The sequence below is a fragment of the Aegilops tauschii genome, chromosome 1 (assembly GCF_002575655.3).
Source record: "Aegilops tauschii subsp. strangulata cultivar AL8/78 chromosome 1, Aet v6.0, whole genome shotgun sequence".
In the NCBI taxonomy this organism is placed as follows: domain Eukaryota; kingdom Viridiplantae; phylum Streptophyta; class Magnoliopsida; order Poales; family Poaceae; genus Aegilops; species Aegilops tauschii.
This window is the reverse complement of record NC_053035.3, coordinates 469,000,217-469,019,453: the sequence shown is the minus strand read 5'-3', so window position 1 is coordinate 469,019,453 and position 19,237 is coordinate 469,000,217. Positions and strand designations below refer to the sequence as shown.

Sequence of the window (19,237 nt, the reverse complement as noted above, 5' to 3'; positions counted from 1 at the left end):
GAAGCAACGAGGGTGTGCGGCGCCTCTATGTTGGGCCACACTGCGACATAACTCCGAAAGAGCCCATTGCGGTTTTTGGCTCGGGCGTGGCGAGGTTTGTCATGTCCGAATAGGTAGCCCCTGTCGCGTGTCGAGGCATGCCCTCGCGATCCATAGATTGATCTTGCTGTCCTGCTCTACTATCCGAGTCCCGCGGCAGGTCGTCTGGGCAATCCCGATCTGCGTTATTCTTGCCTTTACGGCAAGGTGGGGCGGTCTGGTGTTCGGCTTGAGTTGCCTCTTTATCCGGACAGAGTTGTCGATGATCTGTCGCATTATGTGATGATGGTATGGGCTCCAACGCCTCGTCATCGAACTAAGGTAGCAATCTATACTTCGAGTAGCTCTTGGCTGGGCCACTAAGGCCATATTATTCGGCGGCCAGGACTTCGGTCCATCTATCGTTGAGTAGGTCTTGGTCAGCTTGAAGCTGCTGCTGCTTCTTTTTCAGGCTCCTTGCGGTGGCTATTAGCCTGCGCTTCAAGTGCTCCTGCTCGAGGGGTTCTTCGGGTACGATGAAGTCGTCATCGCCGAGGCTTACCTCATCTTCGGAGAGCGGAAGGTAGTTGTCATCATCCGAATTGTCGCTGGGTAGGGCCTGTTCATCGGGGCTGGCTTGCCCGTTTTCTTGTTCCTCCTGATCGGATCTTGTTCCCACAGGGTCTTCATTGTTTTTGGCGTCGTCTGGAGTACTATTTTCTATGGTGCCAGCGTTTCTACGATGTGACCGAGAGCGGCGTTCTGGGCGCCGGTACTTAGACTGTGTCTCAGGAGGTTTATTCTCGACTGGATCTTCTTTGTCATCATCGCTAGCATTTTTACGTGTATCAACCATGTACACGTCATACGAAGAGGTGGTCGTCCCACGTCCCATGAATGGCGGGTCTTGGCCTTGCTCCTTGTCGGCATCGTCATTTATACCGTCGAAGTCTTCGGAGCCATAATCAAGCATGTCGGTTGAGTCCTCGACAGTGGCTACGAAGTGGGTGGCGGGTGGGAAGCGAAGTTCCCCATTGTTAGCTTCTGGCTCGAACCGGACATAGTTCGGCTGTGAGTCCTCCGCCAGGGACATACTTTTTAATGAATTTAGAACCTTGCCTAAGGGCGAGTATTGGAAGATATCTGCAGCGCTGAACTCGAAGATCGATAACCGATCCAGCTCTATGCCTGCGGACGTGCGTAGTTCGAAACTTATAGCCGGAAGCGAGTCCGGAATTCCGTTGGCGCAAACATTGCATGGTGCTAGGTCCGTGTGCTGCTCCGACGCCGAGGATTATGTGGTTTCGGATGGTGCGATCTGCTCTGGGTCCAAGGCCGTAGCAGTTATAGGAACCATCTCCTGCATATGGTCCGATGACAGATTTAAGTCATGTCCATCGGAGCGAGGGGGAGCGATCGCCATGGTCTTGAATCCGTTGAAGATCAAGTCTCCACGGATATCCGCGACGTAGTTCAAGCTTCCGAATCTGACCTGGTGGCCAGAGGCGTAGCTATCGACCTGCTCCAGATGGCCAAGCGAGTTGGCCCGCCGAATACGAAGATCTGTCCGGGGAGGAAGGTTTCTCCTTGGACAGTGTCACTATTGACGATTGAAGGGGCCATCAAACCTTTCGTAGACGGCACAGTGGAACTATCAATGAAAGCACTAATGTTGGTGTCAAAACCGGCGGATCTCGGGTAGGGGGTCCCGAACTGTGCGTCTAGGATCGATGGTAACAGGAGACAGGGGACACGATGTTTACCCAGGTTCGGGCCCTCTCTATGGAGGTAATACCCTACTTCCTGCTTGATTGATCTTGATGAATATGAGTATTACAAGAGTTGATCTACCACGAGATCGTTATGGCTAAACCCTAAAACTCTAGCCTGTATGACTATGGTAATGTGTATCTGTCCGCCATCCGGACTATGCCCTCCGGTTTATATAGACATCGGAGGGATCTAGGGTTACATAGAGTCGGTTACATAAGAAGGAATCTTCATAGTTGATCGCCAAGCTTGCCTTCCACGCCAAGGAGAGTCCAATCCGGACACGGGTACAGTCTTCAGCCTTCATGTCTTCACAGCCCATCAGTCCGGCCCATGGATAACAGGCCGGATGCCCGAGGACCCCTTAGTCCAGGACTCCCTCAACAAGATATACCCTCTCCTCCTTACTTGGGGCGAGAGAGTTCTCAGCAAGGGCGCAAGCATCAACGGAAATGAGTCCGGCGCAGACAGAGACCAGATCAGCCGGAGGGAGGAAGCATTGCGTCTGCAAGCGCCTCAGATGGAGGTGCAAAACTAAGAAGCTCGACCAATCACCTGGGACTGAGCCGTGGGGCACGAGGATGAACCTAGAAGGTCAGCCATGGCGTTGGGAGAATTTTTTCGGTATTTTTTTTGCGAAAGGGAGGAGGTAACTATTCCCAACACTTTTGGATCTATAAATAAGCGTCTCAGCATGAAGCCGAAAGGATAAGTTCGTGGAAAGACGGTAATGGGCTGCACACCCTCTGAAAAAGTGTGTGAAGCTCTTGCTCCAAGGAACGGCATTAAAACTCTGATGGACCCACCTTGGCCTCGAGATGTCTTTGGAGCCCGGAGTCCTAAAACTGTCCGGGCCTGAAGCACATTAGTCCGGGTTCCGGATAGGATTCGGCGAAAGTAACCTGGCTCCCAGCCGAATAGAGGAATAGAGGAACTCGTCTCGCAAGCCGACGATCTGAAGATTCCAGAGAATAATCCCCGGCGTTGGAGGCAAGTTCGGGGGCTACTGAGGGAGTCATGGACTAAGGGGTCCTCAGGGAGACGGCCCATTGTGCGTGGGCCGGACTGGTGGAACCGTATAATGACAGGAGATCTACAAAGCCGTGGTATACCCTCCAAGTCAAGGAGGCGCAGGATCTCTTTAAATTCCTTATTGTAATCTATCTTCGGTAACCCCAACCATACCGGTGTCTATATAAACCGAGGGTTTTTAGTCTTTAGGGCTAGAGCTACATTCATCTCATCTCCTTAGGGTTTAGCTCATGCTGATCTCGAGGTAGATCTACTCTGCAAACTACACCATACATCAAATATAATCAAGCAGGACGTAGGGTATTACCTCTTCGAGAGGGCCCGAACCTGGGTAAACATTGTGTTCGTCATCCCTTGTTCCCCATCGATCCCAGATCCACAGCTCGGGACCCCCTACCCCGAGGTCTGCCGGTTTCGACAACGACAGCGGCAGCTCCCTGAAGATGGAATAAAGGTCTCCCGTCTAGCCCCTGTTCTGGCGGTGTGTCTAGCATCGTTGGTGGGCGTGTGTAGGTGTGTCTCCGGTGGACCTATCTTTGGTGGATTTGCTCGGATCTCATCATTGTTCGTATACGTTCATTTGTCTTTGGATTGGATCCTTCCAATCTACGTTATTCTTCATCGACGGCGGTTGTTGTTTTGGTGCGCTGGTCCTATGGGGTCTTAGCACGATGACTTCCCGACTGTTTACTACAACAAGTTGTGCCCGACTCCGGCGATCGAGGGGCGATGACAGCGGCGCTCTTTTGTCTCGCTTCAGTGCTTGTAGTCGTCGCTAGGTGGTCCACGGATTTTGATGTTATTATTTCTAGTGTTGGTTGTACTGCCCTGATTGAAGATGAATAAATTAGAAGTTTTCCCGAAAAAAACCCTAAGTTTAAGTTATTTTCTTTCCGCTATGACTAGTGTTGTAGACATGCAAACACCCGGAGGACTAAGACACCACAATAATGTAGTACTACCGCATAGCCTCAAGGATACAGAAAAGTCAAAAAAGACAAAAGTAACATGTCAATAGGTGCTTCTTGATATAATAAATATAATAATTATTGTCGATTGTTTGAACAGAAAGCGAATATCATCAGCATCGAGCAATGAATCCAGATGCACCGCAAAAGTTAAAATAAGTACAGCTCACGCAAAAATTAAGAAGTAGTGGCATGATGAGCGGCCAGGTATGTTGAGACTAATCATAGTTGAAAGCAATTTAAACTAGTAATATGTATATGTTACTAGTCCATATTACTATGTTCATAGTGGGAGTAACATACGTGTCGTGTCATGCAACATTTAATTTATTAGTGTGTAAACTCATCTTGTTTTGATATGTGTGATGTTAAGTTATAGGATGAGTAACTAGCTATGTTAATCAAATCATCTCTCTTCTTATTAAATTATTATCACATAAGTAAATTTATTGAGTTGGATTTTATATTACTGCTGAAGTTACTCTCATTATGGGCTGGTGTGGACGATAAAAAAGGTTGCGTATGTGAGTGGCTTTGGTAAGGCCAGAGAAGTGCGGTCCAACTGGCTCGCGTCGTCTGCCGGGCGACCGATCGGTTGGTGTGAATCGTTAGCCATACGAAAAGGCCGAGGAGTTATTAGTAACGTTGGTGAAGTTGGAGCCCTTTTGTGCATATGTTGCCATTATGCATCGCGACTTGGGACGGCATCAATCAAATTATTCAAAGCCCAGATCTGATGCAACTTGTCCACTGTATAGAGCAAGAAAAGAAGAGATTGTGCAGACGGAATCTCGCCCGGCCTGAGCCTTTTGGTAGGTGGTGTTGGATGGATCGTTAATTAATCTTCCTCAATCTTTTGTCCGTTTTGATTGATGCTACGCTTGGAGGCAGATGCAGACCATGGCCATGCATGGGGTCTCTCTTCTTTCCTAGCTCGACATGGCCTGACATGCAGTCTGCAGGTTCTGACTGATGGAGCACCGGCGTGAGTCCAAGGAGGCGGCGGGGATAGTAGATGAGGGGGAAGACCAAGAATCTCCGGAGATGCACAGGGGCGTCCTCTCCGATACAACCCCTCAAACCAGAGGTTAGCCCCTCCCCCTCTCACTTCGCATAATTAGTTAATTCTCGTTCGAAATTGGGAAGAATGAGGTGCGATGTCCCTACTTTCCTGTTTGGTTAGAACGATGAGCCGTGGTTAAGCTTGCTTCATTTTCATTTTGTGTTTGGTTGGACCATATGAAATGATTAGGTTGTTGTTATGACGTTTGACATGAAATGGTCCGGCACATTCTCAATAATCGGTACCCAATAGGGTGTCACTTGATAAGTAAGTAAGTAAAAAAAAAAATGCCCCGCGTTGCTCTGCCGCTCTTCCTGTCTCCTCATCTGGCCTTCAGCACTACCAAGAAAGCCGAAGACCGCCCATGGTGAGCCAGGTCATAGATGATTATCACCTCCCAACTAAGTTTCAAACGTCTGTTGTCAGAGAAATGAGGAAAATTTCTCCATGATCCATATCATCAACTATGAAGGTGTCCTCCTTCACACCAAGACTAATGCCACAAGAGTGACCAGTCACTGGAAGCCATTGCCACGCAAACGAGTGGTGAGTCAGCCCCTGAAGCTCCTAAAGGGAGAAGTCCTATCTAATCGTGTCCTGCAAAATCCTCAATATCCAAGTCCTCCTTGCGAATGTACCCAATTAACTAATGCAGGCCGAACCCCTGAATGTTCGAGCACGACAATTTCATGAGGTCCACCATTCCAAATCCCAAATCCTTCTCATGCTGTTCTACCTCCCTACAGGTCGAGGACGGGCACGAGAAGAAGCAGGCGGGCTCTCCCGCATCCTCCCTGCAACATCGTCCGACACGGACGCCTCAGCCACCGTGCACGTGGTACCATCACCTTTGTCCCCTCCAATTCCCATTCTGTTGCTCGAGCTGCGAGCCGTCTCGCCGCATCTCAGACGCGCGTGGCGCGCCGGGAAGCGCCCAACAACGGAGGAGAGCCTTTGTGTGGTCAACAACTTGCTAGAATCAGTTCCTTGACTCGACTCTAGTGATTTCCTTGGCACCTGAATTACATTATGGTTTTATTTCCATGACCAACATCGGTCTTAATGTTTTTCTGCAGAATTTAGCTTTTTCACACGGTTAAGGGGTGCATTTCTATATGGGGTATAAGTGCACACATCGATATTTGCTAACTAAATGCATTGTTGTTTATGTGTGTTCAGATGTTTCATTCCGAGGTAGATGCAGAGTCGGGGAGACGGGCCCCCCGATCAGTGCTTCACTTGGCGCCATGAGAACCCTTGTCTGGAAGCTGGACATGCTGCTGCTAGCGCCTCCTCCGGGATGCTCCTCCGAGAGTGTCAAGCTTAAGATGCAGCTCCTCAAAGAAGATATTGAAGAGATAAGCACCTGCCTTGATGCACTGTCACAACTGGAGGACCCTCCCCAGACGGCCAGGTGCTGGATGAATGAGGTGCGCGATCTGTCTTACAACATGGAGGATTACATCGACAGCCTATACGTGCAGGCTGCAGACCCCTCCTTCATTGCCGATAACATCAAGATCACCAGATCCCACCACAAATGGCTAAGTCATGTCAGGGCACCCAAGAAGCTTACGTGGGATGAGCAGATTGTGGGATCAGTATCAGAATTCAGGACATATGTTGGCGACGCGATGAAACGACACAGGATGTATGGTCTAATTTTTTTTAGCACCTTGAGGCATACACTTGTGCCTGTTGGCCATATGCTTCCAACGCCAACACCGTATGAAGTAACATCTGACATAGTAATCAATGACCGCATGAATGAGTTTATTAACTCACTGACTAACGATGGCGCCGATCAGCAGCAGCTCAAGGTGGTATCTGTTCTGGGATCTGCTTGTCTTGGTAAAACTACATTTGCTAGAGTGTTGTACAACAGGATTGGGTTGCAATTTGATTGCCGAGCTTTCATTCGAGTGTCCAAAAACCCTGATATGAAGAAAATTTTCTGGGACATGCTCTTGCAATTGAAGCGGCAGCAGTGCCCACCACAGTATTTTAAGGAGGTTGATCTCATTAATATGATAAAAAATTATCTCCAAGACAAAAGGTACTACTGTTTTTCTTCATATAAAAATATACTAAATCCCCTGTGCCCTAAAGCCTAATATGATTTAATCAATGGTATGCAGGTATTTCATTATTATTGATGATCTGTGGTCTGCATCAGTATGGGATATTATCAATCGTGCCCTTCCGAAGGGTAGTCATGGCAGCAGAATAATAACCACTACACAGATAGAAGATGTTGCTTTCAGATGTTGCCGTTATCAGTCAGAGCTTGTTTTTGAGATGAAACCCCTAGATGATCATCACTCAAGAAAGCTATTCTTTAACAGACTGTTTGGCTTTGAAAGTGATTGCCCTGAACAGTTCAAAGAGATTTTAAATGAAATTGTTGAAATATGTGGTGGTTTGCCACTTGCAACAGTCAGCATAGCTAGTCTTTTAGCAAGCCAGCCTGCCCTGACAATTGATCTATTGACATACATCCATCAGTCATTGAGCTCTCTTTTCTCGGCGAATCCTACCTCAGAAAGAACCAGACAAGCACTGAATCTCAGCTTCCACAATCTTCCTCAATGCTTGAAGACATGTTTGCTTTATCTTAGTATGTATCAAGAGGGCTACACATTCTACAAGGATGATTTGGTGAAGCAATGGATGGCTGAAGGCTTCATCGATACAACAGAAGGGCAAGATGTGGAGAAACTTGCAGAGAGCTATCTCAATCAACTTATCAGTAGAAGATTCATCCAACCTATACGTATCAACTTCAACAATGAGGTGTTGTCATGTGCAGTTCATGATGTTGTGCATGATATTATCACACAGAAGTCCGCAGAAGAGAATTTCGTTGTTGCAATAGACTACAATGAAGATAACGCAGATCTTTATCACAACGCCCGTCGACTCACTCTTCTCTTTGGCAATGCAAGATATACCAAGACACCAACAAGAAGCATCACAGAGTCGCAAGTTCGGTCACTCACTTTTTTTGGATTATTTGAGTCTATGCCTAGTACTAAAGAATTCAAGTTTCTTCGTGTTCTAAACCTTCACATATCTGGTTATGGTGGCTCCAAAGAACTCGGTCATGACGACAACCCTGTAGACCTCAGTGTGATTTCAGAACTGTCTCAATTGAGATATTTGAAGATTGCTTCTAATCTCTGTGTAAAATTGCCAGACTATATGGGAGGGCTGCATTGTTTGGAGACACTGGATATTATGGATGCAGTACTCCTTAAACTTAGAATCGGTGTCTGTCTCCCATACTTGTTGCACTTGTATCTCAGTCTCCATCATGAGAGAAATCTGCAGAATTGGATTGACGAGATATTGGAAGTTAACAGGATGAAACACCTGCAGGATCTTCGTGTTACCTTTTCTTCTGGGCAGTCTTCCTCTCAGGAAAAAAATATGTTAATTCTGAGGTATTTTATGAGCGGACATGAAAACCTGAAAACTATAGTAGTTGCTTGTGACTCCTCAGACAAGGTTATTGATGGCGCTTCAGATGCATCCATTTCATGGGATGACATGGTACCTCCCCCACTCCTCCAGAGATTTGAATTCTCGCGGCACAGAGGCTGCATATTCTCACAAATACCTCCGTGGGTTGAGAAACACAAGAACCTGAGCATTTTGAAGATTGCTGTGAAGGAACTTAAGATGATTTGTGTTGGTATTCTCGGAGGATTGCCTTCCCTCACGTCTCTGTCGCTGGGCGTAGAGACGGCCCCCGTTGGCAAGATCATCTTTAACGTGGCAGGGTTCTCAGTTCTCAAGTACTTCAGGATGACGTTCATGACTGGTATAGCTTGGCTAAAATTTGAGGAGGATGCAATGCCTAATCTCTTGAAGCTCAAGCTAGTTTTCAATGCCAAGTCCCGACTGGACCGACGTCAACATGGTACTGCCAATATTACAATCAATCATATGCCAAGCCTTAAAGAGGTCTCCGTAAAATTTGGGTGTGCAGCTGCTGATATAGAGTATGCTTTGAGGACCTTTGTTAGTAATCATCCGAGCAATCCTACAATCAGCATGCAACCAGTGGATTTTAGTTCTTGTGGAGAGAAAAACACAAAACGGAAACATCAACTGGATGGGGTTGTGGAGGAGGAACCAGATGAATACTACAAACAACAACCAGATGAGATTCAGCAGCATGAACCAGTTGAATATTACAAACACCAACCGGATAAGATTGCGGAGGAAGAACCAGTTGAATACGACAAGAAACTGGAGAGACCAGCAGAGAAAAGGTACTTCCAATGTTCATTCTAAAAACAAGGAAATATGTACGCCTCCACTTCAACATTGATTCTTCAGTTAACCTGACTATTTCCTCATGTTCTAACGAAGCTAGTTAAATGGTTGTTGTAATCGATCAGGATTTCAAGGCCACCGGAGTCCTCTTCGCGTCTGCATGATCCAGGTACATTTTCGCATACACTGGTGCTAATAGAGACGTTTTGCCATCAAGTTAACAAAGTTACTTTGACCAATTGGGGAAATTTAGAGGCTCTTGAAGACAAAAAACACTAAGCAGTTTTTTCTTTTTTCTTTTTGGAAAACACTAAGCAGCTTGTCCCAAAATTCTCTCCAACTGTCCACTTGTCACAAACTAACAATTCTCTCCAACTGTCCACTTGTCAGAGAAAGAGGCTCGAGGGGGAGAAGGCGACAGGAGTCAATCCATCCAGCTGGATGTAAACAAGGTGGGCCTGCATGAGTTCACCTTGGACGTGCTCAGGTCCGCCACCAGCAACTTCTCGAAGGAAAACCTTCTCAACCCGGAAGAACTCCACCCTAACATCTACAAGGGCGCCCTTGAGGGCACTGTCATGGTCATCATCACAAAATTCAACTTCAGCTTGCCCGTAAGCTCTTAGTGTCCCTGCCAAATCCTGCCTTCAGCTGGAGATTTAAATCACCAATCACAACAACTCATTGATTAATTAATTTCATTTGTGATCGATCAGTCAGACTTGAAGTATCTTGAGATGATGCACCATCCTCATCTAGTGAAGTTGCTGGGCTACTGCAACCAAGAGTGCAGTATACTCGTCCACGAGTACATGCCCAGGGGCGACCTCAAGCATCACTTCTTGGAGACCAGTAAGCATGCATGGTGACTTGGATTGAACTGATTAATACTCCACCGCCCCATAATTTAGCTTGCAAAATCGTTTTACATTACGGGACGGAGGGGGTAACATTCATGCAGTGTTAATTTACTAACAGATGTGCATATATGCACAACTGTATGGCTGCAGATCTCATTGGGTCGTTAGCATGGCTAACACGGCTCAAGATCGCTGTCGGAGCGGCCAAGGGGCTGGCTTTTCTACACGAGTCAGGCGAGCAGATGATGTACTACAGTGGTTTCACGGCTTCTAGCATTCTGCTTGACTCGGTAAGTTTCACATCACTTGGTCATAGTATATCCCTGTGTTTTACCATAAAAACCAATGATTTAAATAGCGGGCTATGAAAAATAGCGGCGGGCCTCCAAATCAGTTATAGCGGGCTATTTGTGAAGACGACCATTTAGCGGCACCTGCTGAAAAGGCTATAGCCGGCTATCTAAAACTATGATAAAAACCAGGAAGACTGCACATCACAATCAATTTTAATTTATGCGATCACTCATCATGTTAAGGTTATTCTATCCTAAAATGTAGGGTCCATGCTTCCACCCAGAACGATCTGGGTTTGAATCAATTGCAGCTCATTTTTCATTTCTACTCCGAAATTAAACATGCTGACAGATTTCAATCCCACGACCACATAGATTTCAAAGAGAGTAAGAAACGGCTAGCTGTTGTTCAAAAAGAAAAAAGAAACGGCTTAGCGCTATGATACCACTCGCTTCGTTTAACTTACTGAAACCATACCCAGCTTATTTAATCTGTTGCCAAACGTTTATATTTAAATCTGTCTGATTTTTTTTACCAGTAACAATCTATGGAGAATGGTGTTTCTGATTACCTCAGAAAAACATCATGTAGTCAAATGTACCATACAAAATACATTAAGGTTAGACTAATTAGGGAGAGGTAGAGCAGGTTGGTAAGATCGCAAGCCGGCCCTGGTCCGGTTTCCTCATGTTTTAACCTGGTTGGTGGAGTTTAGTGTAATTATTATTTTAACCTTGTGCTTTGTGATATAACTTTTAGGATTACACAGCGAAGCTGTGGGGCTTTGGGATGGGGAATAAGGATGACTCCACGGTGCCAGCCAGAATAAAGAGCGACGTGTACAACTTTGGTGTGGTGCTGCTACAACTGTTGGACCCGAGAATGGAGAGGCAATACTCGCGGTCGGCAGCGTGGAGCACTGTGAAGGTCGCGCGCCGGTGCTTGCAGAGCAAGCGCAAGTACCAGCCTCACATGCGCAACGTCGTGAAAGCCCTTGAGCCGCTGCTCAACGATGACAGCACCGGCAAGCAGCAGTCAAAGAAAACTAATTTCTTACGGTGCTTTATTGGTAGCAAAACTGGTGGAATTGGGGAGGAAGAGCACGTTAAAGTATCCAAACATCTTGTGGATGGGGCAGTAAATGAGAAAGGGAAAACTAAGACGATGGACGGGGCAGTAAATGAGAAAGGCAAAACTAAGATGATCGAAAAAGAGCCAGACGAGTACTACAAACAACAGCCAACAAATGACATGGACATGTTGGAAGAGCCAGACGAGTACGGAACACACGCAGACATTTGGAACCAGGCACTAACTGGGCGCTAGATGCGCCTGGAATCTGATCCGCGCGATATCAGTAAGGAATTTTCTGTCTGCTTCATAACGTGTATGTTCTTCTGAAAGCGTCATTTGACACAGACACAGCAAGCTCACTGATCTTTACCCATTTCTTCTATCTGTTGCCTCTGACACCAGGCTCATCCGTTCCTGACCATGTACGACAACCTGAACATTGATCTTTTTGACTACTTCATGACCGCGGGATCACCACTTGCCACCTTCAAGTAATGGTCCTATAACCCCACTGAAGAGTACTTACATTGTTACTGCAATTTTCTTACAATTCCACTGATGTCCTATTCTCTTCTTTTTCCGTAGGGAAACTGCGTTTTGCGTCAGACAAATGCACAACCATGTGCCGTGAGATGGAGGACTCATCCTCCTTTTCCACGCAATCTCTAGAGCAAAGATAACTGAAGCAAGTGGTTGGAGTTTTTTCCCCTCCCGTTTGTACGTGAGCTGGGTTGTGATGATATCTCTCAACTAAGCATGCCAGAATTGGCTGCATAATCATACATGTACGACTTCCTAGCGTGAGTGAGCATCAAAGTTTTCCCTGGCCGCATACCAGAGCTGTCCACTTTTTTTTTCTAGTGCAAAGAATACCTATGGCCTGCACACTGAATATTCATCAGGTGTTCCTGCTTCTCTGAATGATATGTGCAGTTGCGTTTCTGAAGTTTACAGGAGATGCTAGAAATTTGATGTTCTTTGGAGAAGCTACTTTAATTAGTTTGATGGTCTTTCATTCATGACACTGGTTATCGCGTGGGCTGGTTTGCAGAAGGACAGCAAGACTGAATTTGTTTTTTCATGCAGAACAGATTGCACTCTATGCATTTCATAGCACTGTGATGATACTCATCGCTCGACTTATGTTCCCTTTGCACCTAATGATGAATTGGAATTGGATCATCAGGTGGTGCTGGGTGTGCCAGACAGACCGCTATGGTATATGAGTTCTAATGATGGAATATGGCCTCCGTCTCCTGAAGATGATGAAATTCTACCAACAAGTTCCTCCTCCCTATACTTTGGCTTCTAGTAAATGAGTTTGTTTCCATGTATCCCAGTTTGGTGGGCTCTCTGCCGTAACAAAGCTCACCAAGTAATGTATGTTGTCATATATTTGGTCCTGGTCGACATTGACGTGTCCGAATTTCATAGAATTTATTTACGATGATCCTTTATTCAGTTACAGTTACAGGATCACCCATTTGTACGTTGTTGGCAAGTGTTTTATTTGTAGAGTTTGTTTGTTCTTTTTGGTTTCCAAATGGACCAAGCAATCAATGTTATCAATCATGTATCAAGAATGGATGTTGTATAGAAGCTACTACTGTATTATGCACGGAGAGATCGGCAGCCTCTATCTTCCTATGTCTGAACTAAGAATGTCTTCTGAAAGAAAAGAAAATATGGAAATCTTCCTCCCTAACAGAAGAGAGGACGGAGGGAGAAGCTGATGGCAGATGCTTTTCTTTTTGTTTGAGCACTAGAGTGTGTTGCGATCGAGAAACTAAGACCACGCCCCCGCCCGAGCCTCGATAGCATCAGGATTCAGGAACCCTAGCTTGTAACTACAGATCCAGCACTTAGAGATCAAGCTGCCATGCGTCCCTCCACTGGAGCCCAGGAATGGGATGGCGCCGACGCCGGCACCGGCAGAAACACCCCCACACGTGTGCTCGCTCGAATTACCACGCGGATCGGACGGCCTCCGAAAATTCAGAGGCGATTTGGTAAGTTTTTTTTCCTGGTGGCTATGTTTTCTCAACTCTGCTCTGTCCTGTCGTTAGCTTCCTCTGCCTTTGCTCCGGTTTCTCAACTCTGAATATTTCTCTGCATCTTGAGGTTTCAGAGATGTTGCCTGCGTCCTCGTTCTAATGCCGGCTGCTGTCTACAACCAACCACGGGTGAACTCACTGGTGACTCCGCTCCGCTCCCCGTCCCTCCCTGTGTAGCTAGGTCTGGGCGCCGCCCAAATGGAAGGGAGCGAGGACGGCGCCCGCCGCCGCCGCCCCCAAACCCACGCGAGTGATGAGGCCGTCGGAGTGACCCGCCTCCATCCCCAGGTTCACGCGAGCCAGGAGGGATCCGGAGTGGCTCGCCCTCCTCGCCAGATCCACGCCACTGGCGACGGCGCCGGAGCGATCCGCCGCGGCGGAATCTTCCCGGCCTCGCCAATCGAAGACGAAGACCTCCTGAGGGAGATCCTCCTCCGTCTTCCGCCGCAGCCCTCCTCGCTCGTGCGGGCCTCCGCCGTCTGCAAGCAGTGGCGATGCGCCGCCACCGACCCCAAGTTCCTCCGCCGCTTCCGCCTCCACCACCGAAAGCCGCCCCTCCTCGGCCTCTTCCACCGACGCAAGGATGATATCGTCTTCACCCCCATCATGGACCGTCCCGACCGAATCCCTCCAAGGCGTTTCCACCTGCATCTCCGCGACATCGACAGCCACAACATGGGGACGGTCGAACTTCTAGATTGCCGCCACGATCGCGTCCTTCTCACGGACAAACGCCGGGATGAGGTCATCGTGTGTGACCCCATCACCAGTGAGCAGCGCCGCGTGGACGTTCCGCCATAATTCATATAAAAAAGACGCTTCATCGGGGCTGTGCTCTGCGCTACCATCGACCAGGCCCACGTGCACGAAAGCTGCCACTCGAGCCCCTTCAAGGTGGTGTTGATCTCCTATCTCGGAGGGGATAATCGACTTATCGTGCGTGTTTACTCCTCGGAGACTGGTGTATGGGATGATATCATTTCAACAACCGGTTCCTATTATCTGTTTGATTATGGTATCCCTGGGCTGCTTGTTGGTAATGCACTTTACTGGTTGTTGGATATCACAAGCGCTGGCATACTTAAGTTTGATTTGGATGAGCAGAGCCTAGCTATGATCAGGTGGCCTCCCGTCACAAATGATTTCCGCTTTGGCAGTCATTGCATGCTTCGGATGGCAAGGTTGGCTTCGCCATATGATCTTACCCTAACTTACAAATGTGGCAGAGGAGTATCAATTGCCATGGTGTTGTCACATGGGTGCTACGGAAGACCATTGACACGCGTACAATTATTGGGCTCCCTAAACAGTTCAAAGGAAAGAGGGTAGTTGTGAGACGTATACTAGGATTCCTTGAGGATAGTGATGGAATACTTCTATCTGTGGGCTGTGGTGCACATATGGTTCAACTTAAGTCCATGAAGTCTAGTAAACTTTGTAAAAATGGTTATTATACTCACTATCTTTCTTTCAGGAGTTTCTATCCTCCAGGTGATTTTTCATCCTTAGTCCTCGTATTGTAGGAGTAACTTAATTTTGGTGTGTTCTCTACATGGATGTTTGAATATCTTCGTTGTGATTCTCAAGTATAACAACTTAAACTTAGTTAATGTGCCTTTGCTAGATAGACAAACTTATAGCTATATTTTCTAATTTATGTTATCATTCAATATATTTGTCGTCATGCTTCACTATTAATTTCCTAGATAGACGAGCTTATGGTCTTCTTTTGTGTTATCATTAAATGCAGGTGTCTTTGTTATGCAAGTGATTAGTGTAACACCCCTTTTTTGTCCGCATTTGTTTTCTCCAATCAGGCTCTGTTTACTTAATTTGAATACCCAAGATCACTTTGGCCAGTAGTTTTATGAGGTTTCGCGTGTTTCTATTTTGTATTCTTGAAATGAGGAGTGATGAGTTACATGAGATCAGTTCCAGGTCCTGTCTTCCTTTCTTATAAGCTAAATTTCTTCATTATGAGGTAGTTGTGTACATGTATATTGTTTAAATGAATATTCCTTGCAAAAAGCAACATATGTGGTTTTATTTCTTACCTACTTAGTTGTAAAATCGTAAAAAAGGGTGCATCTTTTTTCTTATATTTGTCAATTCATCTACGTAATAGACTCACCGTTGTCTTCTCATATCCATTTGTATTTTTGTTGGAACTTTATTAAATGTCTGCCTTCTGCTTCTAGGCACATCTATTGCTGATGGATTTGACGGAGCTGAAATGATGCATGATACACAGGGTGTTTGTCTGATTTGATGTTCTAATGTGCTAAAATGGTAACAGGTAATAAAAATCTTCTCAATATAGTTTGTGAGACTTGAACTGTACAATTTTCACTTTTGGAAATTTTTGGCGGCCAGTGTCGGTCGCATGTACTTTCAAACTACTGTCCATTCGACTATAGGGATTCACACTGCTAATAACAAAGGCAAACAATTAAAATGGTAGTGATGCTAAGTAAAAAGTGTCTCTTTTTTCGATCATAAATGATATGCAGATTATTCAAATGTTGCATGTCCAGAGTTCTCCTTTGGTTTAGCTGTTTCATAATCTATAAGTTGCAAGCAATATATATTAGTAGCTAATTTTGTCACTACAAGCATCAGCTGCATCATTCAACTCCATCACCTCACAAATTCATGTGATAAGGTTGGAAGATTTACTTTGTTGTCATCTATATTCCGAGGAGATACAACCATCAATATGATATAGCTCTTCCTGTTTAGGGGGTGGGGTGGGGTTATTACATAGTTCTTCTTTATGTTGCTGTGCTGATCATGAGTTTATACACATGGCTTAGTCATACACTGTTACATACTCCTAGATGTTACTGTTAGATTTTATCTGTACCTATATCAAGTTAGTAACAGATTAGCTCTTTTGTTTTCCCCAGGTGAAGAAGGGTTGCTGCAGATGTTAGTTGTCACTGAGTTTGTCGCATTCCATCGATGTCGTCAGCAGTGTTTATATGTTATCTAAAACAACTTACCACGTCTTATTCTAGCCAAGTCTCTATGATGTAGCAAGATGCTTTTGAATACCTGATCCAGGGAATTTCAGCTTCCTAGTAGTATTGTATCAAGTTGGATTTCGTGGTCTCTTGTTTTTGTTTGTTGTTTGTGCTGGGCAGCTCTTCTGTTGAGCCATGATAGTTTCTTTGCCATGTATCACCGAAACGTGTTTGTTTGAGTGTGCTTGTCAGCTGCGGTTTGACAAGCATGTCTACTTTCTTGTCTTGAAAGTGAGTTTTGCTTTGCTGCTGCTTGTCCAATACTTACGTAGTAATGGTTCATATGAGCCAGTGTACTCATTATTGACTCAGCTATTTGGTGTTGAGGACATGGGAGGACTCGAAATCGCAGGAACTGACAGCTGAAAAGGCTGCGAGTAGCTTCCTTGTGAGCAAGTGGAATTAAACCTGTAGGTGTGTGATTTTACAGTTTGATTGAGAAGCTCATATGTTCCTGTAGATTGAGAAGAATATCGAGTACCTCCTGGTGGCAAAGCTTTCTGCAGCGGTCTAGTATTGTTCCAAAATTGTTCAGGTCGGAAGGTGTTGCCATTTATGTTGTGCAGCTTGCTTGCATTGGTAGCTCCTCAACCCTAACTGAACACATTTTCTTTCTTCAGTGTGTAATGGAGGAATGAAATGGTTGATAATACCAAGAGGCACGGACAAAGATGTGTTGCATCAAAAGTACTTCTCTATAGATTCGTGTGCTAGAAATGTTCAATGATCTATGCTTGACTGCGGCATTGATGAAAAAGAAAAGAAAAAAAAGTGTTGTATTTCAGCATAAACAGAAGCCTGTCTGCCTGTCGTTGAAGAAACCATGTGTACTGCAACAATCAACTTGTCTTTTGCATGGTCGTACCAGACGAAACGCCTCATACTTGTTGTTTCTAATACAAGCAATCAAGCAGGCCATAGCTGTGACCATCTGACTTGTGTGATATTGTTCCAAAATTCAGAGAACATAGGGGTTGTTTGGTTTGTGACTAATATTGCCAAAGGTTGCCACATCTAAGGTTAGGCAAGTTTGACCAACTTAGGTAAGGCCTCCTTTGGTTCATAGGATAGGACTTCTATAGGAATAGAAAAATCATAGGAAGTGAGATGACATGCATCTCAATTCCTATAGAGAAAGAGATGTCATTTGTTGCATAGGATAGGAATTTTTCCATTGAGTCTAGGCTAATGTTTTTCCCCCTCCAAAATGTGAAGGATTGATTCCTATCCTACATAGGAATAGGAATCCATTCCTATAAACCAAAGGGCTTCAAAGAATTTTTTTCTTTGCAAATCCTATCCTATAGAGTTCCTACAAAATTCCTACAAACCAAAGGAGGCCTAAGTGTTTGGTTCAATCCGCACCTTAGGCAAGTCACACTAGGGCCCCACATGACATACACGCAAAAAATATGGTAAGATTCCCTTAGGCTTGCCAACATGTAGCTCATATTTTGTTGAACTAACTGTATACAAGTTTTGGCAAAAATGTGTGGCAATGCAAGGCATAGAACCAAACAGCCCCATAGTTCTTGATCTTCTTGTGCAGTCAATGTGACTGTGCTGATGATGCTTTCATCCTTATGTTCATGTAGCTGCAGTCAGTGTGATTGTGATGATGCTTCCATCCCACTAGATGAACCGTTGCGCCGATGGCGCAAAGGGCGAGAGCAAACCAAGCTTTCAAACCATGCAAGTTGGAATATTTAGACACCAATCATAAAATCGTTGAACCATAGAAAGCATGAGATCAGTTCATGGTAAGCAAAGCTACATTGGCAGAGATGCATCATATATACATCTAACTTTGGTCACCCAGTTTATGATAACTCCAGAGAAAAGTTCATAACACCTTATTTCTAAATATAAGATATTTTTATAGTTTAATTTAAACTGCAAAACTGTTTATATTTAGTAACGGAGGGTGTACATTATATACAGGAGCACTCGGGTTCAGACAATGAAATCAAAGATGTGCTATCTACGGTGGTGTTTCAAGCATATAGTACGCCCTATGGTCCTTTTGTGTTCTGAGCAGTGCAAATCGGCTTCCTCATCTATTCATCATCCGCACCATCCTTTACCAGCAACCCTCATTCAAATTAATTTCTTGTTGGAAAATGTCCTTGATATGTTGAGCCTCTGCTAGAGGGTGTATCATCCAAAAAAACAAAGTCTACTAGGTTCACACATATGGGAGTCTTGTACCTGCCTTGGGATGTACAAAGACCCTCCTGAATTCACCATAGAATAAGATAGTGCATATTAACAATGCGATCTCTTGTGTTCATGTAGTCATGTACTTCTGCTTGCCGACCAATTTGGTGTGAAGACGCAGATTACCCTTAGATGCAGAAGGAAAGTATGGTCTGAGAAATCCATGACATTGTTAAGTTGCTGGGGTATTGTGCAGGAACATGAGGATCTGACAACGTTACTTGTAGCAAGGTCAAATCCATGAACTGAAAAGAGAAATATGAAATAACACATTGTAATTTTGCAAGAAGTGGTGTAAAGCTTTGACTATATAACATATTACAGGTTTACAAAATTAGTAGCAAACTAATAAGCAGCATACATACCCAGTTCTATTTTTTAAATGTATAACATGGAGTGTACAAAAGTTAGGCATCTGTTTTTAGTTCAGAAGGAAATTAGTTGGAGTACTATTCTTATTTTTTAATGATAGATGACAAAGATGTTCGAGAGAATATATACAATCTATAAATCAAAGATACAAAGTAGGAGTATCGCAACAAACAGTAAGTCTGGATAATATTATTGACAACGCAACCCTCAC

The 19,237-nt window shown here is 45.1% G+C and overlaps 1 protein-coding gene across 4 annotated transcripts; it reads left to right on the top strand.

Moving 5' to 3' along the window:
- Positions 1 to 4,447: 4,447 nt before the first annotated feature.
- Positions 4,448 to 12,943, top strand: LOC109774369 (disease resistance protein RGA5). Of its 4 annotated transcripts, none has more exons than XM_045229185.2 (12): positions 4,448 to 4,600; positions 4,751 to 4,875; positions 6,031 to 6,907; positions 6,990 to 9,128; positions 9,258 to 9,301; positions 9,523 to 9,746; positions 9,849 to 9,984; positions 10,143 to 10,282; positions 11,046 to 11,643; positions 11,763 to 11,851; positions 11,946 to 12,145; positions 12,547 to 12,943. In XM_045229185.2, exons 2-9 carry the CDS (start codon positions 4,761 to 4,763, stop codon positions 11,610 to 11,612), a joined length of 4,242 nt encoding a protein of 1,413 aa, XP_045085120.1. In that variant the 5' UTR covers positions 4,448 to 4,600; positions 4,751 to 4,760; the 3' UTR covers positions 11,613 to 11,643; positions 11,763 to 11,851; positions 11,946 to 12,145; positions 12,547 to 12,943. The 4 variants fall into 4 exon arrangements, with proteins under 4 accessions (XP_045085120.1, XP_020188673.1, XP_020188669.1 ...); XM_020333084.4 differs by having other exon boundaries at positions 12,447 to 12,786; XM_020333086.4 differs by adding an exon at positions 5,598 to 5,689 and having other exon boundaries at positions 4,524 to 4,600; positions 11,946 to 12,943.
- Positions 12,944 to 19,237: the final 6,294 nt, after the last annotated feature.

Coding starts and splice junctions, on each gene's coding strand:
- LOC109774369 (XM_045229185.2), top strand. CDS start 4,761: ATGGAGCACCGGCGTGAGTCCAAGGAGGCGGCGGGGATAGTAGATGAG. Junction 9,985..10,142: donor GCATCACTTCTTGGAGACCA/GTAAGCATGCAT, acceptor GTATGGCTGCAG/ATCTCATTGGGTCGTTAGCA. Junction 10,283..11,045: donor CTAGCATTCTGCTTGACTCG/GTAAGTTTCACA, acceptor TATAACTTTTAG/GATTACACAGCGAAGCTGTG.